The 27,361-nt window shown below is 50.5% G+C and overlaps 2 protein-coding genes and 1 long non-coding RNA gene across 19 annotated transcripts in view; 2 read left to right on the top strand and 1 right to left on the bottom strand.

The window, feature by feature from the left end:
- Nucleotides 1-10,755, top strand: part of LOC147348371 (uncharacterized) — a 200,031-nt gene extending 189,276 nt beyond the window's left edge. For 5 of the 12 annotated variants that reach the window (XR_015151516.1, XR_015151514.1, XR_015151508.1 and 2 more), the window contains 4 exons: nt 3,670-3,860; nt 7,550-7,686; nt 8,956-9,081; nt 9,365-10,755. This is a non-coding gene — a long non-coding RNA (uncharacterized LOC147348371). Of the gene's footprint in view, nt 1-3,666; nt 4,019-6,922; nt 7,062-7,549; nt 7,687-8,753 lie in introns of those variants that run through there. The other 7 variants (XR_015151513.1, XR_015151512.1, XR_015151510.1 and 4 more) reach the window with 7 other exon arrangements.
- Nucleotides 484-23,239, bottom strand: WNT5A (Wnt family member 5A). Of its 4 annotated transcripts, none has more exons than XM_086367455.1 (5): nt 23,069-23,239; nt 12,824-12,957; nt 11,276-11,526; nt 6,795-7,087; nt 484-3,419 (listed from the first exon to the last, which is right to left on the bottom strand). In XM_086367455.1, the coding sequence occupies exons 1-5, from the start codon at nt 23,222-23,224 to the stop codon at nt 2,961-2,963; spliced, it is 1,293 nt and encodes a 430-aa protein (XP_086223581.1). In that variant the 5' UTR covers nt 23,225-23,239; the 3' UTR covers nt 484-2,960. The 4 variants fall into 4 exon arrangements, with proteins under 4 accessions (XP_086223581.1, XP_086223577.1, XP_086223578.1 ...); XM_086367451.1 differs by lacking the exon at nt 23,069-23,239 and adding an exon at nt 18,846-18,987; XM_086367452.1 differs by lacking the exon at nt 23,069-23,239 and adding an exon at nt 14,944-15,077.
- Nucleotides 13,711-26,971, top strand: LOC147348369 (uncharacterized). Of its 3 annotated transcripts, none has more exons than XM_086367457.1 (3): nt 13,711-20,763; nt 24,980-25,149; nt 26,409-26,971. In XM_086367457.1, the coding sequence occupies exon 1, from the start codon at nt 14,114-14,116 to the stop codon at nt 15,113-15,115; it is 1,002 nt and encodes a 333-aa protein (XP_086223583.1). In that variant the 5' UTR covers nt 13,711-14,113; the 3' UTR covers nt 15,116-20,763; nt 24,980-25,149; nt 26,409-26,971. The 3 variants fall into 3 exon arrangements, with proteins under 3 accessions (XP_086223583.1, XP_086223582.1, XP_086223584.1); XM_086367456.1 differs by having other exon boundaries at nt 24,950-25,149; XM_086367458.1 differs by lacking the exon at nt 24,980-25,149.
- Nucleotides 26,972-27,361: the final 390 nt, after the last annotated feature.

Raw genomic sequence — 27,361 nt, 5'->3', positions numbered from 1 at the left:
TCATTCTCTGCAGATTGAGGCTTGCTTTTCATAAAACTACTTTCCAAGGGGCAGAGACACTCCATCCACAGAAAGTTCAAATAGAGTGGTGCACTAGCTGCAGTGGTGAACACAAATACACTTTTTTTGCACTAAAATTCTGTTCATGGATAAAAGCATGTGCCTTTTCAGTTCTTCTCGGAGATGCTACAACACCAACACGCTCTGAAACAATTAAGTTACATGCATAATGCTCAAAGAATGTGAGCAATCCTATAACCAGCTTTAAGCCATCTGCTTGATTTTTTTGAGGAACATATATAGGAAAAGAGAATTCCCCTTTTGTTCTGTTACATATAGAAATCTTTTGAAGCTCCCAAATAATTTGGTTTTGGTAAAATTCTCCACTCTTCTATTTTTCTAACATGTAGTCACCCCTAAACTATCCCTCATGTTTTCTCAAAAACTCTCCACATGAAGTATCTGAAGGACAATTGAAACCACTTACCAATATACAAGTAATATTTTATTTTATATTCTATCTTCCATTTGGCATAAGCCTTTCGATGTTTTGTTTTTGAACCAGTGAAATATACAAATCACACAAGACAGACATATGTACATTAAAAGTACAGAATAAAGGCCATAGAAGATATACATAATATCTGAATGACAAGTAGAATATTTTACATTAAATAGTTTCTTTTAAAAACTAGGATTGTTAAACTCAACTCTCTTCATAAACATGAATCACTAGAAAGGAACAAAAAATCTGGTTTAGCAAATAAAAAAATTACTTCATGGTTTTTGTATAATAAAAACCAAAAAAGTGACATTTTAAACTAATTAGTGCTTTTTACTTTCAAGATCTTTTGCTTGCAATTCACTGCAGCTGGGAGCAGGGGGAGTGACTATCCTTGTGCAATAAGAGCCACAGGTGGCCGGGCTGACCTGAGGGCCACTGAGCCTGTGAGGGCTGCAGAACGTGTGTCTTCCCAAACTTCTACAACAGCACAAGTCTGAGATGAGAACACAGGTGATGGTACTCTTTGCAAAGAGGTGTCCTGGTTTTTTGTTGTTTTTGTTTTTTTAAACTAGCTAAAGATGTGAGCTGGATTTTCCCTGGGGACTCGGTAGGCGCCCTCAGGTCTAACGGGCACCAAGTTCCACCCTGCAAAGTGAGCAGAGGAAAGAGAAATGCTGACATGTGTCCTCTTCATTCCCACCTCTGTAATGAACAAGTAATGCCCTCTCCAGCAAGCGTGCAGAAAACGAGGCTGGAGAACCAAGGGATGGAGCAGGGGAGACCGAAGAAATCTTCAAACCACCACACCCACGACCAAGACCTTCCAGACTCCTCAGAAACACAGCTGCTTCACGATGCTCAGCATGCAGTGGCATCAGGGCCACAGCCTGAGCTCAACTTAGAAACCGTCGGGGAAAATCCCACTTGGATTGCAGTGGAGGACCTCAAGGCTCTAGACCGAAGAAATAACCCCAGAGTAAACTGTAAATCCAAATCACTGGCTGCACTGAGATATAATTATATTTATATATATATATATGTGTATATATATATATATATATGTTATGTACAAGAGACTGAGCTATCAGGTACCACTGAACCAACTGTTCAAGTCCACTGGGAACAGTTCTAGGTACACCTGCAGAGAAGCGGAAGTATCAATGGAGAGTCTGAACACAGGATCAGAAGGGGGAAATGCTGCCACACCTCTGTGAAGGCCATTCGCCAAGTGATGTCATGAAAACATCGAAAACTACTGTTCCTCGAAATAAAAGTTGTAGGCGGAATAAAATCCCTAAGTAGCGAGCTGTTTTCCAAGAGAAGCTCCTAGGGTTTCATTCCCTGTCCTACAATCAGAGGGGACCCTGCGGAACTCCGCTTGGAAACGCGGCCGCAGCGCAGCAAGGCGCGGAAGCAGATGGGGCGCGGGGTCAAGGAGGGAGGGCGGAGGTCACTTTTTTCCCTCAAATAGGTTTTCTGCTTTGGTGCAGGGCTGAACTGCACACAAGTACCTTGAAGTTCAGGTTGAGGATCTGTGAATGGAATTCGTGTGTTTTCACTATTATCATTTATTAACCAAGTATCCCTAAGAAAATTACAGTATATTTTCCTTTATCGCCAAGCCAACCTCCCTGCCCTTCTCCAAGCAAAACGTCTGGTACCAGAATCATTCAGGGATCCTTTTCCAAGTGGATAACCTGATTCTCACAACAGCTTTGAATGTTAAATCAACTGACTCAATAAAAGGAGTTTTTTGTGTTTTAATGTCTAGGGCTTCTCTCCCTGCTCCCCAGGTTTCAGTAGCTAATAGAATGGACCAGCTGTAGATGGAATGCTGGAGGACAGTGAGACATATGATAAACCTTCTTTCTTGAAGGGATATGAGATTCTTGTTCTCAAATTTTAAATACATTTTGGAAATATTTCAGGCTGGCAGCCCCTGGGAAAGAGGGGGGTGGGGTTCTCATTGTTTGGTCTGTTTCTCAAGACCTTCCGGCTTCCCCAGACCGCAGAACTCCTTTTGCTCCCAGGCGCTGGGTCATGCATAGCTCTGGGCCACCTCCTTGCAGTGGGGTGCTACCTGTCCCATGCGATAGCTGAGACAAAGAGAACAATGTTTCCTTGACCTCCAGATGTGCACACATCTCAGCAAGGGCATGTTTTATCCCCCCCCCATCCATTATACCATCAAAACAAGTCTTGTCTTACCTTTTCAAAGATCCACAAAATAAATATTTTCTTGGTTCCCAACCCCCTTATTGCCAAATAATAATTATAATATTATTAACCACAGAGTTCTCAGATGGGAACAGGGGGAAAAAATGGTTCCGGTTGCAATTCTTAGGGATGAAAAAAACATTAAAAAAAAAAAAACCCAAACAGAATCACTGTACTTTCTATAAATAAGTGGGTCCTGGGAGCGGGGCCGGGTGACGGGCAGGCGGCGGGGCGCCCGCTACTTGCAGACGAACTGGTCCACGATCTCCGTGCACTTCTTGCACTTGACGTAGCAGCACCAGTGGAACTTGCAGTGGCAGCGCTCGGTCTGCACCGTCTTGAACTGGTCGTAGCCGCGGCCGCAGCACATGAGCTCGCAGCCGTCCATGCCCTCGGACGTCTTGTTGCACAGGCGGCCCTGCGTGCCCAGCGAGCCGGTGCTCTCGTTGCGCACGCAGTAGTCGGGGCTGGGGTCGATGTAGACCAGGTCCTGGGTGGTGGGCGAGTTGAAGCGGCTGTTGACCTGCACCAGCTTGCCCCGGCTGTTGAGCCGCATGGCCGCCGCGCTGTCGTACTTCTCCTTCAGGGCATCACCCACCTTGCGGAAGTCGGCCAGCTGCAGCCAGCACGTCTTGAGGCTGCACGAGCCTGACACCCCGTGGCACTTGCAGGCCACATCGGCCAGGCTGTACACCGTCTGCGGGGAGAAGGGGACAGTCAGCGGGGGGCACCCTCACCTGGGAACCCAGACCCTGGTCACCAGCTCAGCCCGGGCCACCTCCCCCTCGTCCTCCAGACCTGGAGGCTTTTGTGGCCTTCTTTAAAAATGAGTCTGTAAAATAAATCGGTTCTTACCCCTCATTGTTACACATCATCATAATAAACTACCTGGTTTTGAATGGGAACAAGAAACAAAATTGTTGCCTTGGCTTCTTTTTTGGAAGCAGGAGACTGCCGTCAGGTCTGACCTGGACTCCTGTGAGCAGCAGTCTGTGAGGGAAGCACCCCACCGCCTGCGTCTCAGAGAAGGAAAGTGAAGCCCAGCGAGCTGTGTTAGCAGCCCAAGCACTGGGAAGGAGGGGCCGTGACCGGAACCCAGGCAGCTGGGCTCCAAGCTCACGCCATGGGCGCCCAGCTGGTAAGTGGTCAGGGTTCAAATCTTTCCTCACTCTTACTGTTCATACTGCCGTGGGGCGAGCCCTGTCCTAAGGGCCTCTCCACTCTCATCTCATCAAATCCTCCCAGCACGGTTGTAACCTGCGCGGGACTGGACGAGGGCCCAGTGACGCAGAGAAGGTAAGCGGCCCAGATGGTCACACAGGCTGGATAGAGGGGGACCGGGCCTGGATTTCAGGTACCTTCACTGCTGCTTCCTGCACAGCCCCCACGCTCTGCACAGGCTGAGCGCGTCCACCCTGGACCCAGACAGACACAGATTCTGTCCTGCCCCTGAATTTAGGCAAGGGCATCACCATTCTGGGCCTCCATTCCCATCTGCAAAGGGCACTGTGGTGGTGCCAACCTCACGGCAGTGTTACAAGGGTGAAACCAAGACATGCTGGCTTGAGGTACTTAGCAGGCAGGATGCAATCAGCAGACCTGGTTTGCAGGGTGACGAGGGCATGGTGCTGGGCCCTGCAGCAGCAGCACCCACGGGTCTGGGAGGTGGCCGCTGCCCATTTACAGTGCCGGCTGCCCGGGGCTGTGCCAGTGAGCCTCCCAAGCCAGCACACTGCTGGCAGCCGCCTGTCAGGACCTGGAGGCCAGAGCCGTGCGAGGCCACTCCTGCCCCAGCAGCGACCCTCTCCCTCCAGGGCTTCAGAAGGGGCTCTCCTCAAAGGGGAGCTCAAGCGTACCCCCTCCACATGAAGGGTTTCAGGGCCGCGGCTAGGCTAGTGTGGGAAAGGGTTTTGCAAACGTATTTAACCTTCACTCCCCTTTGAGGAGAATCAGAAACTAGATTTTCTTTCTAGGAGTCTAATACGGTTTCCTGACCGAGTGTCCAGCTTTCCTCCTCTCACCCCTACGATCCTGGAGGAAAACCGTCTTCTCTGTAACCTCATCCACCAGGATCAAGCACAGTTTGCTGCTCCAACTATAACATTTCCAAAAAACCTATGTACAAATGCTCATGTTAAATGAAATTACATCGAATGTGCTTTTCCCACACTCCGACCCCTCCTGTCTCCCCTTGGAAGTCCCTTGACCTGCTCTTCTTGGTTGCTAAGCTCCTGTGATTTCTCTCCATGAGAGAAACCGAGGAAATCCCCAAAGAAGGCTGAAAGCACCAGAGAGGGACACAGTGGGTCCCGAGTCAGCCATACCTCTGTCCTGGAGGCATTTGTGGTCTGAGACGCTGGACGCCCTGCATGCAGATTAAGGTGATGTGTCCTGGGTAGAGAACAGGACCGAGGTGCTAGGCTCCCGAGACAGTGGGGTAGCCATGCCCACTCCAAGGCCTGGGCCGGCTGCAGGGGGCAGAAAGTCCACCCCTGGTACAGGCACCCCAGCAAAGGGGAGCCTTAGAAAGGAGTGGCCACGCTCCCCTGGAGCAACCATCTGACCACTCAGGCACCACAGGTAAGATTCTGCAGAGTTGAGTCCTTCTGTGGTCCCCCACATAGTCAAGATCAAAGCTGAGAAGAAACAGGTTACCTGGAGGGATCTGGGTTACTTCCACTTTCCTATGTGCTCTGCTTCATTAGGTCTAGTGACTCAGTTATCATCTATCAAGCACTTACCACTGGTTGACACTGAACTCAGCCCTTCGGTTGAGCCTTATTAATTAGAACTCAGAAGTGGCCAAGTGTTAATAACAAGGTTCAGTCTACTGTATGACCCCAGTGAGTCCTTACAGCAACCCCAGGCGACACTGTTACTGTCCATCTAACTGGTGAGCAGATGGGGCAACGGATGCTCAGAAACAGAGCAGGGTGTTAACCTAGATTTCTTTAATCCCCAAACCTGCAGCCCTTTACCCTCGAGCTGCAACGCCCTAGTTTAAGGGAAAAAGTGCCTGGGCTGACAGCTCCATCCCCTAATTCTCTGCCCTGCCTGGAAGTGGTTCTCCAGTCTGTTTCCCGCCTTTCACGAGAGGGTGTGCGGGGCTCTCAGGTTCCTTCCTGTCCCCTGGATGTTACTTTGTGATTACCATTCCTGTTCCTCACCCCAAAATACAGAAGAGTGAGATCTCTGACCAGAAAGTTCCTGGCACCCACCTTGGGTTCTCTGAAAAAAATAATGGCCCTGGTTTTCAGTGCTGCCGAAGTTAGGAAAAGTTTTCACCCCTTCATTTTAAAGCAGCCATAAAGTGCCATGTGTTTAACCGCAGGAAAAAAGGGTCTTTTTAACTATTGTGAGGGAGCTTTTCATAGCCCCACCAGGGGAAGGAAAGAGTGAAACGGGGGATGGGGTGGAGGGGCGGGCTGCCTTGGGAGGACTTTCTCTCTGGACACTTTCGAGGCCCTCTCTTCCTTCCATGGGCCTGATCGTCAGACCTACGAAATTCCACCCGGTTGGTTGGAGAGTTATCCTAGAAAAGCTCTTTTTACAAACCCTCAATCCATCAGGCCTGCTGTCCCAGGACACAAGGAGGGGCACAAAGAGGGGAGGAGGTAACCCGGAAGCTGGGCGAGGGCTTGCTCAACTGGGCACCTACTGAAATAAATAACTCCCTCTCCCCAATTTAATCTTAATCGCAGCCACAAACTTGTTCCAGGGAGGAGGGCTGCGAACCTAAGCAGCATGTTTAGCTCTGGCCTGGCCAATTGCGCTGGGGATTTATTAAAGAGGCGGAGAAAGATCTTTCTCAGGCCACTGCAGGCGCCCCTTGGCTAGAGCTGGCCACGGCGGGCTGCTTCCGCTCCAGGAGGCCTTTCTGGGGTGTGCACCCCTCTCCAGGGAGGCCTGTGGGGAGCTGGCTGAGGGGAGTGGAAGGACAGAGAGGAGCAGGCAGGGGGAAAACAGACCGGAAAAGCTAGGAAGGGAGGCGGAGACAGGAAGAGAGCCGCAGAGACACAGGGAGAGCCGGGAGCCCCGGCCCCTCCCAGGCCTGCGGCGGACGGAGGCTCACCCGGCGGCCGGCCTCGTTGTTGTGCAGGTTCATCAGGATGCGCGCGCTCTCGTACGAGCCCTTGGCGTGGATGCGCTCCCGCTCGCGGGCGTCCACGAACTCCTTGGCGAAGCGGTAGCCGTAGTCGATGTTGTCGCCGCAGCCGCCCCACAGCCAGTCCCGCGGCAGGTCCTTGGGGCGCGCGGCGCGGCTGCAGCCGCAGGTGGACAGCTCGCCCTCGCGGCAGGCGCGGCTCATGGCGTTGACCACCCCCGCGGCGCTCACCGCGTACGTGAAGGCCGTCTCGCGGCTGCCTGCGGGCGAGGACCGGTCAGCGGGCGCCCCCCACTCTGCAGCCCCGGACGGCGAACATCCCTACCCGGCTCCTAAAGGGGGAGCTAGGAGGCCCCAACACGCAGAAACAACCCAGGAGGGTATTAACACCCACACACCCCACCTCTGCTCTGCCATTTCAGACAGAGCCCAAGGCGGGATGCTCAGAGATCGATTGTTCTATACACCTCTTCTGAAAATAACCCAAATGCCTAGAAAAGAAGTCACCAAGGGAAGAAAACACACAATTGGGGTAGACTTCTTGACACTTATTTTAAACATTTGTTACTATTTTCATTCTGAGTGACCTACAGGACAGGAGCACAGAGGCTTAGAGCCTCTGAAAGCCCTAGGCCCCCAGGAAAGCCAAACACTGCAGCCGCCCCTTCCCGCTCCTGTGGCCCCGCTGGTAGTAACCTGGCTTCCCCTTCCTCCGTCTGCAGCATCAAGTCTGACTCAGAACAAGGCTCCTGACTTCCCCAGAGGATATTTCTCAACCGGTTCCTAGAGAGTTACAAATGAAATTCTCGCCTCTTCTCAGTTCCCAAGCTGCCCGGCCTGATGCTTCTCACTCAAGAAGGTGAGTATCTTACTTTCACAACAGCCTGCCGTTCTTTAATGTCATTTCTGTGACTCCGCAGCAGCCTCTGACTCCAAGTGTCAGGAAAACAACAAAAAGGGGGGGGGGGGGGCGGGGAATAGTCTTAAGGAGAAAAGAAGAAAAAGGTTCTTCCCTAAAACTTGTAAAGAATAGCTCCCTGTCAAACAGTTCTATAGGAGCCCTATTTGTATGGAGAAAAACGGAGGTGAGCATAGACTATCTTAATTTCCAATTTCCACTTGTACCTAGAGACATTTCTACATGGGACAAGAAGTCACTTAATGAAAGTGTTATACTATGAGGGAGAAGGGTTAATACCCAGCCAGCTGAAGCTGGGCCTGGGGGCACGGGGTGACAAGGGGGGCCTCATTTTCCTCAACTATAAAATAAGGGTATTGAACCAGATGCCCAGGGGGGAAAAGGCCCCTTCTGACACTGGGATCCCTGTACCAGGATCAGTTTCTCTTAAAGAGCTTGCTAACAATTTTTTTTTTGGTGGGGGTAGGGAATCACAACAACAGCTGACCATAGTATTCAAGGGCCATCCTGCAGGAGGGCGGCTCTGCCAACTCAGGGAACCTGCAGACTGCCCTTCCTTTGGGCTTCTGCCCCTCAATCTGTGACCACTTGTGATTCCCCTCTCAGAAATGGCGATGGCTCTGATTTACCAAACCTTCCCTCCCACATTGTAAAAAATGAATAACTTGAGGAGTGTGCTGGTAGTTGGCAGGAGGATCCAGAAAGTTCCTGTGGGGGTGTTCCATCTATCTAGTTGAATTAGCAAGGCAGAGAACATCAAGGGAGTGGTGAGAAATGAGGAGAGCAGACAGATCCTAGGGAGTGATCTGAGGATTAACACTGATAGTACAGAAAACCCTGTGGACAGGAGACTCATAGAATACAGAGGTAGCTTGAGGAAGAGAGATAAACCATCCTCTGGAGACAGAGGAAGAGAAAAAGCTCTGTCCTGCATACAGAGAGCATCAAAGGGATTTTATACAAAGCACGACAATGCTATTCTTGACTATTTTCTTTTTTTGCCCCAGAAATCAAACCTGGTAGCTATCTCTAAGCTAGTTGGTCACTGCAGGGAAAATGTCAGCATGAGAAGTGCTCTCTGGCTGCAGCGTGGGGACGCAGCCATCCTGGAAGCAGCACTGCATTGGGTGACAGCTCCTCCCTGAGAGATCAGCCTTCCTGTCCTCACCCTCTGGGAAGACGGCGCCTTTCTTACACATCTTTTCACAGCAGGCAAACAAAGACAAGCCGGAGACAAAAGCTGGAAGGAAAGACTAGCATGATGAAAAATGAGGACGTTTTCATAATGAAGAGGCGACTGTGTACAGCGCCTGGACTGGCCTCTAAAGAAAGTAGGTGAGTGCTTGGGGGTGGCAGCCTGAGTCACAGAAACTGGCCCCATCATAGGGTCTCTCAGGGAGGAGAACCAGCTTCCACATCCCTGGTGAACTCCATGCTCTGGAGTGGGCACCCACACACTTAGCATCAAAGGTGTTTCAAATTTTCCCTTAGCTCATTCTCATCTAACAAACCCTAAAGTAGAAAAGTGAAAATGAAGTAACTTCCACCGTTGGGGTGGGGTTCATGTTCCTCTTCCATAAAAATCGATTCTGATTTTTCCTCTCTCTCTCTCTCTAAGGCCCTGTGTTCCACCACCATGAGCCACCCTGCAGCAGCTGTCTGCTCTGAGAGCTCGGACACCTGAGGACCCTTTGGCGAGGGGGCCTCAGGGATGATGGTACGATCCAGGAGGGCTCCCTCCTCTGGGGCCATCATGAGCTTCCACTCCTGCCTACTTCCCATCAACCAAGACGGTGCCTCACAGCTAAGGACCAGAGAGTCTACTTACAGGGGACAATTAAACACAGGCCTTTGTACCAAGGGTTCTGCTTGTTCCCTAAGGAAGCAGTCTCTTTGAATCTTGGACCACATTTTAAGTAAATCTTCAGCAGAACTCAAATCCACTTAGCAAATGATAGCTTATTCTGAACATTTTGGCCCCAAACAGGCTACATACAAAGAGGATCTTAAATCAAAGCTGTGTTCCAGTGACTACACAGAAAAACAGTTCCAATTGCTGTTTTCCTTCCTTGTTACCATCAGAGGTGTATGATTTTCACTAACTCATACATATGGGAAAAACTCCCAAAGTTTGAGAGGAAGGTAGATAGAGGGAACACATAAGGCAAAGGTGGAGAGAAGGCTGAGAGGTTACTGTGATATAGCTGACAAAGATGTTTTTGGATCACTCACAATATCAAAATGCAGGAGAATTAAATCTTCACTACACCCTGAGTTAACCACATAAGGCAGCCCATATTTGGGGAAAACTCCTGTGTTCCTGAAGCTTAATTCCTAGATTCAGGTCCCAGAATATGCATTAGCACATTTTAATCATTAACAGAAAAGCCCTAGGAGGCTCTGTAGGCTGAGGCTGCAGACCGTTCTCCCATTCAATTAGAGGAACGGCTTCCAGTCCTGTATTATTTTAGTTTATGAAGCCGCTTGGCTCAAACATCCACTGACAACTCTTTTTTGTTCTCAATGAATGCACTTTTCAGGGTTTTTTTAAAAAGCATTTTATCCATCCGTGACGGACATTAAGCCAACTTTTTATCTTCAGTCAGTATAAATAGTTAATTGCTTTGATAAATTGCTTATTTTAGGAGTCACTGCAGTCATATTAATTATACGGGCTTGTTTGCATAAAAGTAAAGAGACCAAAAATATTCACTAGCACACACACACAGGACCACATCTGTCAGACTGTAGCCTACACTATTCAACTAAACCAGAGGCAGACTGATTTTCCAAATTCTTTGCCTTTAGCCCAGTTTTAGTGCCACCTTCTCCCTGAATAGAATAACAAGTTCAACAACACATTTAAAAATAAAGAACTGGACTGTGAACGATACATTAAACACTTTTAAGTTTCCAGGTTGCCCTTTGAAGCAGGTGTTCTTATATCAATGGCCAACTCACAGATGTAAATTGGATCACTTCTAATTAAAATTCTTCCTGGGACTAAAAGTAAAGTGTCTAACACGTTTATCTCAATAGATAGCTTTAGGAAATATCTATATTAGGAACATTAAAACCTTACTTACGTCCAGCTCATCCAGCATTCTGCAAGATGGCAATTTTCAGTTTGATGCCTGGGCCATCTGAATTGTGGTTCAAGTTAGGAAACTTCTAACAATTAAGAGTTTTGAAGTTTAAGGACAGAAATGACTCAGCTTTCCCCATCTACTTTTGTGAAACCAACGTAAGTGTTCTGGTACTATTTTACACAAAATGCTTTTTAGGAAAATTAAGTGATGAGAAAAATGAAGGTGTAGTTGATGCCCACCCTCTCCTGATCTAATTCAAGAAGTCCAAAACTTATCATTAGACATCCAGAGGACAGGCACGAACACAGCCATAATGACAGAAGTCCCAAGCCGCCACCCTGCTGGAAGAGTCCCATCAGATGAAGCTTTAAGTAACACTAGAGACATTTCCTAGGAGAAAAGTTTCTATATACTTAACAACATCTGAAACGGTTTCCTACCGATCTGCATGACCCTGCCGAAGACAGAGGTGTTATCAACGGTGCTGCAGTTCCACCTCCGGTGCCGGAACTGATACTGGCACTCCTTGATGCCCGTCTTGGCGCCCTCTCCAATGTACTGCATGTGGTCCTGATACAAGTGGCAGAGTTTCTTCTGTCCTTGGGAAAGTCCTGCCAGTTGGCTGCAGAGAGGCTGCGCTCCTATGATATATACTTCTGACATCTGAACAGGGTTATTCATACCTAGCGACCTAAAAAGGGAGGGGGGGGGGATGTGCATTCAAGATTTACGTGAACTCTCAAGGTGGGCCCCCTGAAAACATGTCAGCAATACAGAAGTTTAAGCACACAGATGCTTTTTCTCTCCTGCTTGTCCTCATGACAAAGTATGAGACGGGCTTCATAGAACTCCTCTGTTTAAACTCCACTCAGAAAACGGAGGCATTGTATAGCCCCTGTCCCGCCATCTGGCTTCTCAGCTAGAGTTCTCACTCCCCTCCTTGCCCCTTTCTGCCATATACCTGAACCAAAATCTCTGATATTCCACTCCAGAAAAGGGGTAAAAGGCAGTCTGGGGGGATGGGCCTCTGACATGAGAGAAAATGACTCACTTTGCCCCACAAATTGGACCGATCTGCCTTGAAAATGTATGAATACGGAAAGCAGACATAATTCGACACGGGTAGGAGATAGCAGTTCCTTTTGACGGATGGACGAACAGGAGGACCAAGTATACAGACGGAAGAAAATTTACCCTGTTCTGGAAGTTTTAAAAGGGCTCCTTATGTGACTGTGAGGGACCCAAGACAGAGTATCCGGGGAACAGAAGTCATGTTTGACAGAAAAACGCTGTTCATTTACAGTAAAAAAAAAAAAAAAAAAAAAAACCAGAATGCAGTCAAAAATAATCCTCTAGATAGAATGCAGTCTACTCTCTAGGCCCCTACCAGCAAGAAACCCGCATTTAGGGACACTGAACTACTCAGGGTAACCTTTTTTGATTAAATTTCAAGCCCTCAGTACTTCCCCACTTGGAGTGTAGCTATCTTCCTAGTAACTCTGCCTACCTCAGACCCTGAAAGTTAGTAACTTCAAGTGACAGAAAATAAACGTTGGAACTCACTTTTACTACCTAGAGGTAGCAAAAAGCACATTTTATAGATAGGCTTAGAATTATTAGAGAAGTGAATTCTGGTTTCCCTTAATTACATGATGTACTACAAGCATAATGTGAACCTCAAAAAAGACAAAAGTTAAATTTATAGCTTCTATTCCCTATGGAGCTAAAGATAAGCTTCACAGTGTTAAAAATAAGCAAAAATTTTAATTCACAAAATTTAAAGAAAATTTTGATTTAAACATTTTTATATTTATATATATATATACACATATATAAATGTCTATAAAAATATATATATGTGTGTGTGTGTGTGTGTGTGTGTGTATTACATAAATACACCCAAATTCACGACTGAGAATATTGCAGCATTCATTATACAATACAAACGAATCTTAAAGTAAAAGAATATGCATATAGGATAAACTTACCACCAAGAATTAGCTTCTATTACAACCTGGGCGAAGGAGAGAAATATGGCCAAAGCCATTAGGAAGAACTTGGAAGACATTGCCCTTCCAGCCGTCCCCCAAGCAACTCCTGGGCTTAATATTCCAATCGACTTCTGGAGAGGGAAGAAAGGAGCAGATGTTTATTGCCTCTCAGATAATTTTCAAGCATACAAGTTTAAACAACGGAAGCATCCGGGATCTCTCAAGTTTACTGTTGATTGACTGCGCTTCTCCTCCGTGAGTTTTTGATGGCAAGATATAGGCAGTTTCTTTTTCCAAATTAATCCACCCACGCAACCTCACCAGGAAATCTGATTTCGCTGGGATCCTGCGCGCGGGGCACGCCAGCGATTACAAACATGTCTCAATGCTGTTGAGTCAAAGCCCCGGTGCCAGGCGCTGCCTCCTTCCTGCTTGCTCGCGTCCTGCACCCCCTCGCTCCCCTCTAGTTCCGCGCTGTGCTGAGTCCCTCCTCGGGAATTCACTCGGGGACCCGCTGCCACCCTCGTCCTCTCCCCGACCTGGGCAGAGCAACAAGTGGAGCCGAAATTAATTCCATGGGCGAGAGGAGCGCGAAGGCGAGTGGAGCGCGCCGCTGGCGGCTGCGAGGGAGGCGGGGTGGCCGGCGCGGGGGTGGGGGGTGGGGGCAGCACGCGGGAGGGAAGGGCAAGGGGTGGGGGGCGAGGCCCCCGGGAGCGGCGAGCACGGGAGTGCCCAGCTGGGAAATGCAGCTCTGAATTAACATCATCAGTTTCATAATCAGTTTACGGCCCGCTCCGGGGCTAGCCGCTTCCATAGCGGGAAAGGCAGCCTGGGTTTCCTTAGACCGCTCTTCGGCCAGACTGGGGTGGGGAGGAGATGGGGGCGCACGGGGCATAAGGGGATGGGCGAGCGGCTCTCCCGGCGCAGGAAACCGGAAATCAGTGCCCTCTCCCTGCCTTCGGCCTCCGCCTTGGAGTGTATCCCAGAGGAGGGATACACAACCCCCCACACCCCAGGTCGCGCTGTCCGAGGAGAGGGGCTCCCTTCCCGGCCCTCCCCACAGCGCTCCCCCAAAATCTGATTTTCTCACTCCCACTACCGCTCCCTCCAGTCCCCACTTCTAGCAGCTGCCACGGAGAAAGGGGAAAGGAAGCCGAGGGGACTCCAGTTTCCTTTGGTCCTGGTCTGGAGTTGCATCTCGCCATCGGGGCACCTTGAGCGTGGTCTTGAAACTCCGCTACCCCACCCTCCAGCCCAATTCGGACGCGGTTGGGTCAGTCTCGCAAGATGAGGGTGCAGGGCGAGGCCCGGGCCGGTGCGAAGGAGTCCCCGGCTGGGCCAGAGATGCGCTGGCTCCCGCGCCTCGGCCGAGCCCCTGGATTCCAGGGCGCAGAGGGCCTCGGCAGCGAAGGTTCCCGTCGTCAAGAATTTCGGGGGCAGGGGGCGGCTTTGGAGGTTTCCGCCGCCGTCCTCCCCACTGGTGACTTCTCCACCTGTAGGCGGTGGCGGAGCGAGACGGCGGCGGGTGGGAGGAACGGCTTTCCAAAATCCCCTTTTACATCTCTGATAAGAGTAACCCTGCCGCGCTGCGCCACCCTCGGCTCCCAAGGGAGCCCCTTCCTCGGAAAAGGAAAGGTGAACCTCCTCCAGGCTGCAGAACGGCCTGGGCTGGAACCGGCACCAGAAAAGACTGGGGGACCGAGGCAGCGGTGGAGACGCGAAGGGGCTGAGGAGCGCGCCTCAGCTTTCCCTTGCCAGCCTCCCTTTTGGCCCGGATTCCTCGGGGCTTCTCTAGAGGAAATGCTTATGCGGTCCTCAGTGTTCGCCACCCAGGGCTCCGCGCCCGAGGCCCACTCATCCCTAAAACGTCGCAGAGCTGGGGGGCGCATGCCGCAGAAGAGAAGCCTGGGGTTTCCCCAGCCCAGGAGAGAGAAGGCTCGGTCTTCCTCCCCACCCCCGCCCGAAGTGTCAAGTTTCCTCCAGGGGAGGGGGTGGCTCGCGAGGGCTGCCTTCTCGCGCGGCCCAAGCTGCGAAGTCAACTCTCTCCATCGGGGGCCAAGGCCGTGCGGGTGCACACACTCATACACACTCACACTCTGGCACATTCACACACTCACTCGTGCACAGACACACAGGCTCTCCGACGTGCTTCCCAGGCGGAGGCAGAGACCGCGCTGCGAGCCGCGCGCACTTTTCCAGCTTTCCGACGGGCGGGGCACTCGGGGCGGGGCGCGGGCAGCGGAGAAATTGATAACAGATTCCGCGGATTACTGCGGATCTCTTTGTTAGAGGAGAAGCCACACAAACCGATCCCACTCTCGGCCCGACGACCTCGGGGAGAAGCCACTCGTTCATAGAACTGGGGCCAAAGTGGGAGCGGGGCAGTTGGCTTCCGCGACGCGGGTCTCTAAGCCCGGGGCTGGGAGTAGGCCGGAGGTGTCCCGAAGGGAATCTGCCGGGAGAGCCCCGGGAGTCACATCTCCACTTAACCCGCGCGCTTGCCCGGAAACAGCTTGGCCCTCTTCCCGCTCCAATCCCCCGTGCAACCCAGAAAAGGCCCCACAAGTTTAAAGACTGAAGGAACCCACAGCCAACTCACTGATACATCGAACTGTAGGGTAAACGTCCCTGCCTGTTTACCAAGAGAACTGATCCGAAAAGAGGACAAAATAAGACCTTTCCGGAGACCGTAACACGCAGGGTAAAAGTTCTGGGCAGAAGCTGAATTCACCGAAGACCAGGCTAAAAATTTTGAACAATTTCAGGGTCCGAAGAAATGGACTTTGTAAGGATACTTGGCATCTGTTTCTAGTGCGCGTCTGAGAGGAGGGCTGCGGGCATTTGAGAGGTTCTAGCGCAAGGGAGGGGTGAGGTGGGGGTAGGGCGTTTGCGCGCCCTTGTTTCCAGCCCCAGAACAGATCCACGTAGAGTAGGCTTATATTGTCTCTCCTCCAGAGCCTTCCCGCTGGATTAAAAGTGTCCCTAACCCTTCTTTATCAACTGGTGTGCGGGCCGAGAATCCTCTAAACTCCGTTACGCGAGTTTAGAGGACTTTGGGGGGCGACAGAAAGCCCCGGAAAGCACGCTCAAGTCGGAGGCCAGAAGCGCCTAAAAAGAAATTCCCTCGAGGCAGGGAGAAAATTCTCGCCCCTCAGCCACTGGCGCTACCTCACTCGGTCCGGACACCCCCTTCCACTTCACGTCCAGCCCCAGCCCCTAGACCCTAGTCTCTGGGAGCGGAAATGATGGAGAAACTGGGAGAATAAATTAGATTGACCTGGGCTCGCGGTGGCGAAAAGCACAGGAAACTCTTAAGAATCCCAGCTCTTAGTGGGAGATAAATTTTGTTTTCCCCACTTTAATCTCTCCCGAAAGCAAGGGGAGAGAGATGGAGAGAACTGCAGGAGAAAAAATCAGTGGCAGCCACAAAGTTGGGGAACGAGGGGAGAAGCAGGAGGGGATGGTAGGCTGAAAGGAGGTCCGTTTTGGGGGAGCCCAGGAGGAGCCCGCACTCCCCCAGGCCTCTAGCCTGGAGCAAGAGAGCCGGAGCTGCCCCTAGCCGCCCGGATGTGTCCACAGCACCGAGGGTCGGAAGGGGTGGGGGAGCCGACAGAGGAGGTGGAGGAGGGAGTTCCTTGAGCCCCAATCAGTGCAAGGAAGGTGTGTGCAGCTTCTGACTGTCCTGACTCAGAAGGGACACCAACTCGGGTACCAGGGAGTCTCCGAGGGAAGCACAGTGGCCAAGTCTAGTTCTCTTGCCGGCCTCACCTCATCCATCCTTAGACAAGATCTCCAGACTGCAAGCCAACTCTCTCTCACACACACACCTGGGGGGACCAGGGAGAAGAGGGAAACATCACTTCTACCTTCCCACACAAGAAGTCTAGCCTAGCTCTCTAGGCACAGCCTCTCAACTCTGTCCCAAAGAACTGTTTGTAGGCGGAAGGAAAGAGAAGGAAAATTACAGAATGCTTCAACACCCATTTTTCAGAGGTTGTTTCAACTCCACTTTTTAATAGACAAGAAACTGAGGACGAGAGAGAAAAAGAAGCGCTGGTCCTCGGCTTACAAGGTGAACCAGTGAGGGGGTCAAGACCAAACCCGAGACTTCCTAGGGGGACGCTCCTGCTCCTTAATGTGCCGGGGAGAAGGGGTACCAACCCTTCTTCCACTCGCCCGAGCCCCATTCGCTGGGTCGGACACTTGACCCCTTACTAATGCAGCCGCGCAGCGCAGCATGTCCTCTGGGGGCCTCCGAGGGGCCTTCCTGGGAGAGTGTGACCTAGCGATCCGAAGGGATGTTCTTGTAAAGCCAGAGGTGGGAGGAAGAGGCGAGCAAGCTGCCTGCCCGGCCAAGACACAGGCTCCAAGATGTCCTACCTCAAGGCAGCCAACAGGGGGCAGCCGGCACCGCACAGCGAGAAAGAAAAAGGCAGAGGACTAGCTGAGCTTTGGCAGACGGTGCTAACCCCTTGTGCACCAGAGCGCTCGGACGAGCGGAGGGAACGGCTAGGAACTCTGACCGAGCCTCCTGGGGAGGGAGGGTCTTCCTTTGTGGCACCGGGCCTGGCTGAGGATTTAGTAAGTGCAAGACCCGAGAACTGGCCCTTTACTCTCCACAACGTGCAGGGCACAGATCCACACACTTGGACACACAATGTCCACTGCCTGCACACCCTCGGCTCCCCACGGAGTTTGTCTAGAAGCAAAATCTCTGCATCTGGCCGGAGTAGCCTTGAACGTTGGCAGGAGGGCAGGAGGTGTGATCCCACCACTGACTCCAAGTGACTTCTAAACAGCGAGCTGTCCGTCTAAAGAAAGACGGGAGACGAGAAGGGGCCCCCATGCCAGACTGCGATTGGAGACTAAAACAGGCCACGGGGTCTCCAAGCTGTGGGTTTTTTATAAACTTTTTTGAGGGGGTGCTTTAGGAAACATCTGAATTCCAATCCCAAACTTATTTTCTAGAAAATTTAAAAGAGAATCAAGAAAAATGAAAATAAGGATCAAAGCCTGCAGGACAGAGAGGAAAAATTGTTTGGAAAATAGCTAGTTATACTGCAGGAAATGTTAACTTTTCGTAAAAGTGAACTCTCGGTGACCCTCGGAGTGTGTGACTCGGCTTTAACATACAACTGACAATTAAAACAAACAAGAGTTCACAAACTGCCCCCCGCCCGCTCTCCCAACCCGGAGGCCCAAATGTTTCTAAAGGACAAGGAGGATTCCGCGCGGGGGGCCGGGGTGCGCTCTCCCAGCGGACCAAATTAGAGCCACCACCGCCAGCCCTCCCCACCCCCATCACCGCTGCAAAGTGCGGAGCTCACCCAGTGGCGGCTAATAATGCTAATAACGCGACCCCATCCCTGCGCCAGGGTGCGAGCTGGCCCCCTGCCAGGCACTCTTAAAGGCACAGGGCCTGCTGCGCTTGGGTTCCCCGGCTGCATTGAGCCGGCAACCTGGCCTCTGGCAGCAGAGGGCGGGGGGTACGAGGCTCAGGAATAGTCAGCTCCTGGTCTGGCTTCACGGTCTCTCAACCAAGGAGTCCCCTTCCCCTTTCTGAGCCCCGGCCACCCACCCTCTCGGGGTCCGCGCCAGTGGGCGCTTGGTAAATATTTGTTGAATTGAATCATTATCCTGTTACTGAAATATACATAGTAAGCTACACTTGAGTTTCTCAGGGCAAAAGGAAAGTCGTCTGCGGACCTCTCTCAGTTTTTCTGCGCTGTCTCTACCTCACTTTTTCTCCAAAGTCTAAAAAAGTTTGCAGAACTTTTGGTGGGACAAGAAGAGGTCTGTCTCCTGGGAGACCGAGGTAGTGCACGGGGATGGGGGGAGGGCGAAAGGGTAGGGGTCTCAGCCAGCTACGCGGGGGGTTTTAGAGTCTCCAGATGTAGGAGAAATGGAGGAGGGTAGGGAGAGGTTGGCGGGGGGTGGAGGAGGGTCAGTTAACTTCCAAAATAAAACAATGTAAAGAAAAAAAAAAGTGACGAGCCTCGGCGACACACAGAACACCTACCTTCATTGCGAGGGGGAGGGGGGCGCGGGGAGGAAGTCGCCACCAGAGCCGAAGAATCCAAGCGGAGCGTCCTCGTTAAGCCTGCGGAGACGATCCTGCGCGGAGCTGCGGGTTCCTCCAGGGCTCGTCCGGCAGGCTCTGGAGACTGGAGCCTAAGCCGTCACTAGCGTTCGAGTCTGGGTGCCCGAGCCAGAGTAGTGCTGGGATGCGCTCGGGAACTGAGGGGGCGCCGAAGTCCGCCTGCCGGCAGCCGGAGCAGGGCCCGGCCGGCGCGCAACAAGGGAGCCGCGGGGCCGGCGAGGGCGCGCAGGCGACTGTTCCTCGGCGAGGCGCTCCCTCTCCAACGTCCATCAGCGACGGCGGTAATTAGGGCTTTCCAACCCCAAATGTGGGCGTGATTGTGCAAAAGACTTTACAACAAATAATAAAAAAAAAAAATTCTTCACAAGAAGGTGAAAAAAAAAATGCCCCACAACTCAACTCTGGCCCGGGGCGGGGTGTGGGGGAGGTGATCCCTGCGCCCAGGTGCCTCCGGTTCATTCACACCAGGATCCTGCAGACTTTTGGCGGCTCACGCCTCCAGATCGCCAGCTCCTCCTCTACGAGTCAGTCTGTGGCCGAAACGTCTGCTTCCAGGCGCTGATCCCGCGGCCGCGAGTGTGTGTGTGGACGTCTGTGTACACACACAGACACACACCCAAACACACACACACACCCACACACACACGCGCGCACTGCAGCTTGGGGGCCACAGAACAATCAGACGCGCACGGGTTTTTCTCCTGGAGATGCCGCTGAAAACGCTCCAGTCGTCATCCGAGCTGCCAGAGTCAGCGCCAACTTTTGTCCTTTCATTTTAGGGTTTGGCAAAAAGGTGGGAGCAAACTGGTAAAAGTCGTCCCTGAAAGTTCTGCCTCTGGTGGATTCGGGGACGATGCGCGACTGCCCCGGGGGGAGACACCGGTTCCCCCTCCCCACCCTCTTCTTTCTCTCTTCTGGTTAGTCCCCCTTTTTTCCCCCGCCTTTCCAGGGAAAAGGGCGAAGAGGCGCGAGGGCCAGGGGCTTCGCAGAGGCTCTTCAGCTCCGGCGGTCCATGGCCGGCGTGGCTGCCCACCTCCTCGTTTGGCGCCGGGGCCTGAGGGGCGGGAGAGCTGGCAGCGGGCGGCGGGCGGTCGGGTTCCGGCAGCGGCGAAGGAGCTCACTCGGCACAGGCTGCACGGAACCGGACTCCGGGTGGCGGAGGCGGCGCCTGGGAGCTTGCAGCAAACTTCCACGCGATCCTGCGCCCCGCAGACAGACTGACCGACCGCAGGGACCGCGTCCCCCCCCCACCCCCCCCGGCCCTCCTGGCCAACTGCCTCCTCCTCTCCCTCCCTCTCTCCGGACTCCTCTTTCCCCTGGTGTTCTCAGGGAGAAAAAAAAAAAAAAAATTAAGTTGCAGAACCAAAGGCGGCTGGAAAGAGAAGGGGCGGGGGGTGGGGGGGGTGGGGGTGGATAGGAGGAAAAAAAAAAAAAACCAACTTTGCCTTTGCGCATGCGTGGTGAGGCCGACCTATGACAAACTCCGCAGGATTTTAAAGCCGTACCACAAGCTGGGGTGCAGGGGGGGCGTCGGTATACACTCCAGGCAGGAGCCCCCTCCTCTTGGCTTCCCATCCCCCAAGCATCTGATGAAAGAGAGAGGTCCATTCCTTAGCCGCAGCCTGACAGCCGCCTGGCGCTCTGCTCTCCTTCCAAAGCTGCCTAGTCGCTGGAAGGTGAACCCCAACTTCAGCTTGGACCCCTTGGCTCGCCTGTCCAAGGCTGCTTGCACTGGGCTGCACCCGGGCTGCCGCCATGCCACGGAATCTCTAGGAGGACCACCTCCCCATTCTTATCCCTGGGGGAGGGTCCCCAAGCCCCCGGGCTGGAAAAGAGGGTAAGTGCACAAGCCCTGCATCGCCCCCAGTGTAGCAGATTTGGGTACTCGGTCGTGATTGAGCATCTGGCTGTGACCCAGTGCATCTAGAAGCGACCCGTGGTCCTGCCGGTTGGATCTTGACTGGTTCCCAACCTCAGGTGTGAAGCCTGCAAAGTTCGGCAAAATCAGGTTCCGCTGCAACTTCCAGGCACTTCCAGACACCTGTGGTTTGGGGGTCCTGCTTGGGTGGGGTTGCCAGAGGTGTCGCCTACACCCAGCATGCCAAGGGTGACCCAGGTTAAACCATGTCTCACACTGGAACACAGTTACTCTTCTCAGCTCTCACCACCCCCAACCAAAGGTGGAAGGGACACCCACACCCCACATACACACACACACACACCACACACACACAGAGAGAACATTTCTGCAGTAACTCCAGCATGTACTTGACCTTAAGGCACGTACTTGGGACGGTAGCTGTTCTTTACACCCCCCAACTCCCATCTCTGGCGGACTACCCCAGGGCATCGCCGCAGGTGCTTCCCAAGTCCCTTCCTGACCCTGACTTGTCCTAGCTGACTGCACCCCTCCAAGGCCCTGACCTGCTGGGCGCATCAAAATGGCAGTATGAAACTCGCTTGTTTCACCGAGGGTGCGCGCAGACCTAAGGGCTGTTTACCTTAGATCCCCTTGGGACGCAGCCTATTCACCCGAATCCCCTTTCCGCTAGACCTTATCTAGGCCTTGACCACTTGGGGGGCTATTTTCCAATTTATAATCTAGCCTTAGATCTGCCCATGGGAGGGAGGGTCTAAACAAAGAGGGGTCTCCGCTGGACATGCCACCCCCCCTTCCCGCCCCCCACCCCCCTACCCCCCACCCCCACCCCGCCCCCGCAGTTCCCTCTCCAGTTCCTTGGCCCAGTGGTTGCAACCTGGCTTATCCGGGCCGTGGGGAGCACACTCTCAACCCAGGCATGTGCCCCAGCGATGCCCCACAGACCCAATTCACCCTCGGAGGCTCTGACAAGTGGCCAGAAGTAAGCTGACCAAGAACACAGTTCCCCTGGTGGGGGTCGTCACCCAAGTGCTGGAGGCCAATGTTTACAAGATCCTACTGGCAGAATTTGCCCCCCACATACCATCAGTCCAGAAACACCAGCTTCCTCACCACAAACCTCTTTTTTTTTTTTTAACTTGTTATATTCTGAATTATCTGAACAACTGCCTGCTTCTCTCCCACTGCCTTTGTTAGTGTGTGTAGACACAGCCCCAGCACTTTTATTTCCTGCTCTGCTGTCTTTTCTGTCCTGGAGAAGACACTAGAGCTGGGTTATGGCTGAGTATAAACTCTGAAGTCTGGAGTTCCAGTCCTAAAATTGCCACTTTCTAACAGTGAAACTTTAGACATGTCATTTAGCCTCTCAGAATCCTCTTTAACACACACCTATGACAACTATAACAAAAATATTGATTTTGTTACAATATAAACAAAAATCAGAGAAATATAATGACCTCGCCACACAACAAAGAGAAACAGAAATATGATGACCTACCTGGTAGGAAAGCAGTAAAAATGAAACAGATGACCTTGAAAATCTGGGGTGCAGCGAGAATGAACAGCAGAGCTCATGGAGAACTTAGCAAGGGTCAGGCAGCACACAGGGCACTCATTACCTGCTCCTCTACAAAAAGCAGCTCTGAAAACGGGATTTCAAACTCCTGTGGTGGTGAAACTGGACCTCCTGTGACAAGATCATTTAGAGTCTTAATTTATCCCAGTTGAAGTGAATGTTCATACTTTTCACAGAAGAAATACGAATGGTGTTGGGTTACTGGGTACTTCCCCAGACCTCACGGGGGCTATTTGCAAACTAAATTATCATATGCCCCCATTTTATCTTTCAAAAAAAATTCTAAAATTTCCAACAAATCAGTCTGTCCCCAAGGAGTTCAGATAAAAGATTGTGAACTTTATCTGATGACATTAATAATGTCTGCTGAGATTATACCCCAGGAGGATGCAGTAAGCTCGGTAACAGTGTTTTCCACGGCTCTCATTCACTCTACTGCTCAGAACAGTACCTGGTACTTAGTAAGTGCTTGGTAGTGTTTGATGAATGATCTGATGAATGCATGAATGGATGAAGGAATTCTTTCCAGGGGAAAATGTCAAGGGAAACCAACTGTGAAATCCACTGTGAGCCTTCAATCAGGTTCTCCTCTGCAAAGCGGGCCCTGTTGTAAGCAGCAGCCCCACCATGGGTGTTGGGCAGTTTGGCTGGCAGACAGGCAGCCAGCCAGAAGGAGGGAATGGATGCCCCTTCACCTCCCTCTTCAGATATTCTGGTCTCACCTGCCTCCAGTTTGTGCAACTCCATGGTTTCCCTTTTCCAAGTGTGTGTGCATTTGGGTGTGTGCATACAGATTGAGTCATCTGCAGACACACTGGCAAGGCATCGCCATACTCCACTCATTAAAAAATGCTTTTGAGCCTGTGGAACAAATAAATCAATATTTTTGGCTGCTCTCCCACCAGGGTTATTTCACAAAACAGAGTGTGAGATAAGGAATTTATGAACGATCGCATCCCCATGCTGGCTTTCTCAGTGGGAGAAAGCAGGGCTGGGCTGTCATTCTGGGAAAATCTACCCTCCTTTTATGCCCAGCAAATAATATTTTATGGCCCTGGGTTTATGGTGGTGTTTTAATGATCCGCTGTAGAAAGCGGTTTTCTCTCCAGTCACTAGAATTTGTCAAGAAGGGCTGGAGGCCATAAAAAAGGGACGGGCCCCAGGGACAAACAGGCTCCATCTTCTGAAATAAACTAATAAAGATTCCCGAGATGTTTACTCCTCCACCTCAGAGTCAAGACCAGCCGGGCAGCCGGCGAGGGGCCCACAGATGGAGCACTAAACAGGACAAAGAGGCCGGAAGGGGCTCAGGGCTGCTCACCACCACATGGCCACAGTCAAAGTAATACCAGCACATTGTGTTACCACTGGCCTGGATGGGAGGGCGTGGGGGGTGCCGGGGAGACACTTTGTGACACCCGGCAGACTGAGAGTCTCTCTGAAAACCTTGGGCTCTCTATTTGCTGGGCCTGATCACAGTTCTCTAATTTTGAGCCCTAAAGTCACTGGTACTTTCTGTGTGGGTGTCAGGGGTATTTGGGGGTGTTGAATAGATGCTTTTTTTTTTTTAGTTTTACAAGACATCGAGGTCAAACAGACCCGAGTCTGAATCTCAGTTCTGCTTCTTGCTGACCTAGTGACTCTACAGGAGTCACTTCCCCTTCTGAGCCCTGATTTCCTCACCTGTAAATATGGAACATATTAGGAATGTTCTCACAATTGAGATCATGTCCAAAAGGCCTCTTTCCAGATCTGGCCATGGAGAAGAAGGCTGCAGTGATTTCAACACAAGGAATATGCATCCCTGGGTCTCTGAGTAAAATCCTGGAACAAATGAGTTGCCTGAGGAGGGTATGGATGCAGGTGTGGGAAGAGAAAAGTATGGGATACAATTATATGTGATCCACTGGGTCTGTGCAGTAGAATTCAACATAGATGAGGGTGATAAATGCTGAGATAATAGTGAGTAATGAATAATAGTAATAATTGCAGGTAACATTTATTGACCTCTTATGTACCAGATATCAGCCCCTGTCTGAACTCTTTAAATTCACTGCTTTGTTTCATCTTTACTATTTCATGAGGGTACATCTTGTTATTATCTGCACAATATGGAGAAAAAGAAAGGTTCAAAGAGGTCACAATTTCTATAAACCCAAGCAGTTCTGGTGTTCAAACCCAAGAGTTTGACCCCTGGTAATCTGACTCTAAATAACAGAGGCTTAACCACCATACTTTACCTATAAATAATGAGAAACCTATTTGTTTTTTTAGTTATCTCCCTGGTTCCCCAAATGTGCCCACACTTTTCGCCTTGGCCAGCTCCACAAAAGGTGTACCTTAGTGGGAAGAGTCTTTCCCTGAAATGTTTTGATTCATTTCACTATGCCCCAAACCTGGAAACCTCTGGAATAAGCCACACTGAGGTCTCCTGCATTGCAGGCGGATTCTTTACCAGCTGAGCTCAGGTAAGCTCCATAAGCCACACCAGGAAAGCCGGATTCAAGTCCGGTTCACTTTGATGGATCTGTCAAAGATGGGTCCTTATTTCACTCTCTGGCTTGCTAGGAAGCCGTGACTTCCCTGCCTTCATTCCAGCAGCACCATCAGCAACCACAGCATCCACACTCAGCAACTCACCGTGAATCCTGACCTTGTCTGGACAGCGTCCTTTGGATTCCCTGCTCTTTGCATAAGGCCTCGGTCTGGTGTTCCTCCCGTGTTAACCCTGAAGCGAGGGATGAGGACATGAGGGCTCACTCTTCTTGGTGAGGCTCAGATCACATCACTCCCCTGCTTGAGGTCCTGCATGGACTTCCCAGTTTACCAGATAAAGTCTAAACATGGTGGCCTGCCTGCCAGCTTCACTGCAATGTGTCCTCCGCACTTTCTGTTCCCTCTGCCTGGAAAGCTGTTCCTCCCACCTGGGTCCCCTCACTGCATTCAGGTCACCACCTCAACATACGCATTAACCTAAGAGAAGCCCTGCTCGCCCGGCCAGTGGTTCTCTGTATGATTTTCTTGTTCTACCCTGGTCTAAAATGATCTTGTTTCATCGGCATGCATGTTTGTTTTCTGCTTCCCCTTGCTAGAATGTAAGCACTAGAAGGGCAGGCGTATCCTCTCTTTTTTCAGACTGTAACCTCCATTGACTGGCTGAGAGAAAATGCTCAGAATGAATGAATGGCCATACTCATAGCTGCATAACTGCTAAGCATCAGTCTGAGCATTGATAATATGACTCTAAATATTAGGGGTTTAATACTGTATATATACTTAACCTATAAAGGCAAAACTATTCTTTAATGTCTCCCTGTTTCCCCAGATGTGCCCCCCGCTTTCCCTCTGACCTCTCCCATATAAGACTTACCATAACCAGAAAGAGTCTGATAAGAAAAATAGTTTCTTGTGAAGAAAGACAGTATTCTATTACTTCCCCTTTTGCTATATCATTTCTTTGGAAAGGCGATTTTTTTCCTTAATTGGCATTTTCTTTTAAAAGGCAGCTGGCATGGTGAGTCTTTTTTGTCTGTTTGCATTCTCTGTGGGCCACTGCATCTCTTGATTCTGGGTTTAGGAGAATATTGATTAACTATTTGCAGTAGAACCCAAGTCCCTTTATTAGCACAGAAGAAGCTGACTTTCTCTTCAGAGAGATAGGAAAAAATGCTGGAATTTTATTGTTGCCTTATTTATTTATTGGTCACAAATTTCAATATCATGTGCCTAAATCTGTGCATTAGGGTTTAGAAATCTGATTTGGTTACACTTGTTAAAAATTACTTTTGTTCCCAAACAACCCGTTACCCAGCCCAACTCCTGGGTATGTCAGAGTAGGTTTTCAAATTCTTCAGCTAAGTTCCTTTCTCTGGAAGGGAAATCTAGAAAAGTGCAATTATTTTTCAAAATTTTTGGACTTCAGCAAGCAGTGAAACCGTTAGTGGAAGAATACAATCTCATTAGAACGGCTCATGTACAGATTCAGTTCTAAGCAGATTCCAGTACAGCTCAAATCTGTTCTTTCCAGGTAAGAAGCAGTGAACAGTCTTCCTTTCATGACCACCTAGAAAGCCTACCTGGAAGGTAAGTGTTAAGATGGACTTTGCCTGAAGAAGAACAGTGCACCTGGGCATCTCAAGACTGCTTAAGAATAGGAACATCTCTTCTTGTTATTTTCAGCTATGTGACACTTCGTTTTTTAATTTCAAACCAATGATGGAGAACATTTTTTAGTAAGAAGAAACATAATAGCAACATATCTAAATGAAAGGGACAGAATTTTACCATTTAGTCAATTATTCGGTATACCAACCTATGCAAAAAAATATCTAGAAAGCTGAGGCATATCTTTTATTAATAACTTTTCAAGAATGTTCTGACTCATCATAGCAACTGCACATCTTGCTGAATTTTAACCAGAGTGGCTCTGACAAGACTTTCTTTCTTCTGTGCAAATATCCTTGACCTCCTTAAAAGGGACCACAAATAATTCCAAGTAGCAGAATGAAATCCCAAGTCCCTTTAATTTTGTATACATTGCCACTATAATCATCAGTGCTCAATAAAGTGACACTGTTATGACTTCTCAAATCTGTCTCAGTAGATCAGTGAATTTTGGAGAAAAGCTTCTTTTCTCCACTTAGTTTAATCTGTAATTCAGTGTTCTGTAAGTGTCCGTTAAGGTCAAGTGACAATTCATTGACTTTGAAACCATGAGAAACACTCGTAGGGCCAAAGATCCTGGTGTCTCCGAATGTATTTAAAGTAAGTGGTTTTGACTTAGGCAAAGATTTCTACTTAACCCAGAAGAAAAGCAGTCACTCCTTGGAAATACCACAGAATTCAGGAAAGTGAAATGAATAATGGCGAAGGATTAGATTTACCTATTCCAGCCTGTCCATATATCTACCGAGTATATACAGGAACACGATGGCTCCACTCACGTGTCATCTGTGGACAGCCCTCCTTTCCTCAACCCAG

This window comes from Bos grunniens, chromosome 22 (assembly GCF_055505025.1).
Source record: "Bos grunniens cultivar Pamir isolate PY7600 chromosome 22, Bosgru_T2T1.0, whole genome shotgun sequence".
In the NCBI taxonomy this organism is placed as follows: domain Eukaryota; kingdom Metazoa; phylum Chordata; class Mammalia; order Artiodactyla; family Bovidae; genus Bos; species Bos grunniens.
This window is presented reverse-complemented; position numbering and strand designations above follow the sequence as displayed.

Bases quoted from the DNA above. Each gene is read 5' to 3' on its own strand.
- WNT5A (XM_086367455.1), bottom strand. From the start codon at position 23,224: ATGAGTGGAGTATGGCGATGCCTTGCCAGTGTGTCTGCAGATGACTCA. The intron at 7,088-11,275 runs GTAGGAAACCGT...CCTCGCCCGCAG, and splicing joins CGGCAGGGTCATGCAGATCG to GCAGCCGCGAGACGGCCTTC. The intron at 3,420-6,794 runs GTGAGCCTCCGT...TTCTCCCCGCAG, and splicing joins ACAACGAGGCCGGCCGCCGG to ACGGTGTACAGCCTGGCCGA.
- LOC147348369 (XM_086367458.1), top strand. From the start codon at position 14,114: ATGAGGGTGCAGGGCGAGGCCCGGGCCGGTGCGAAGGAGTCCCCGGCT.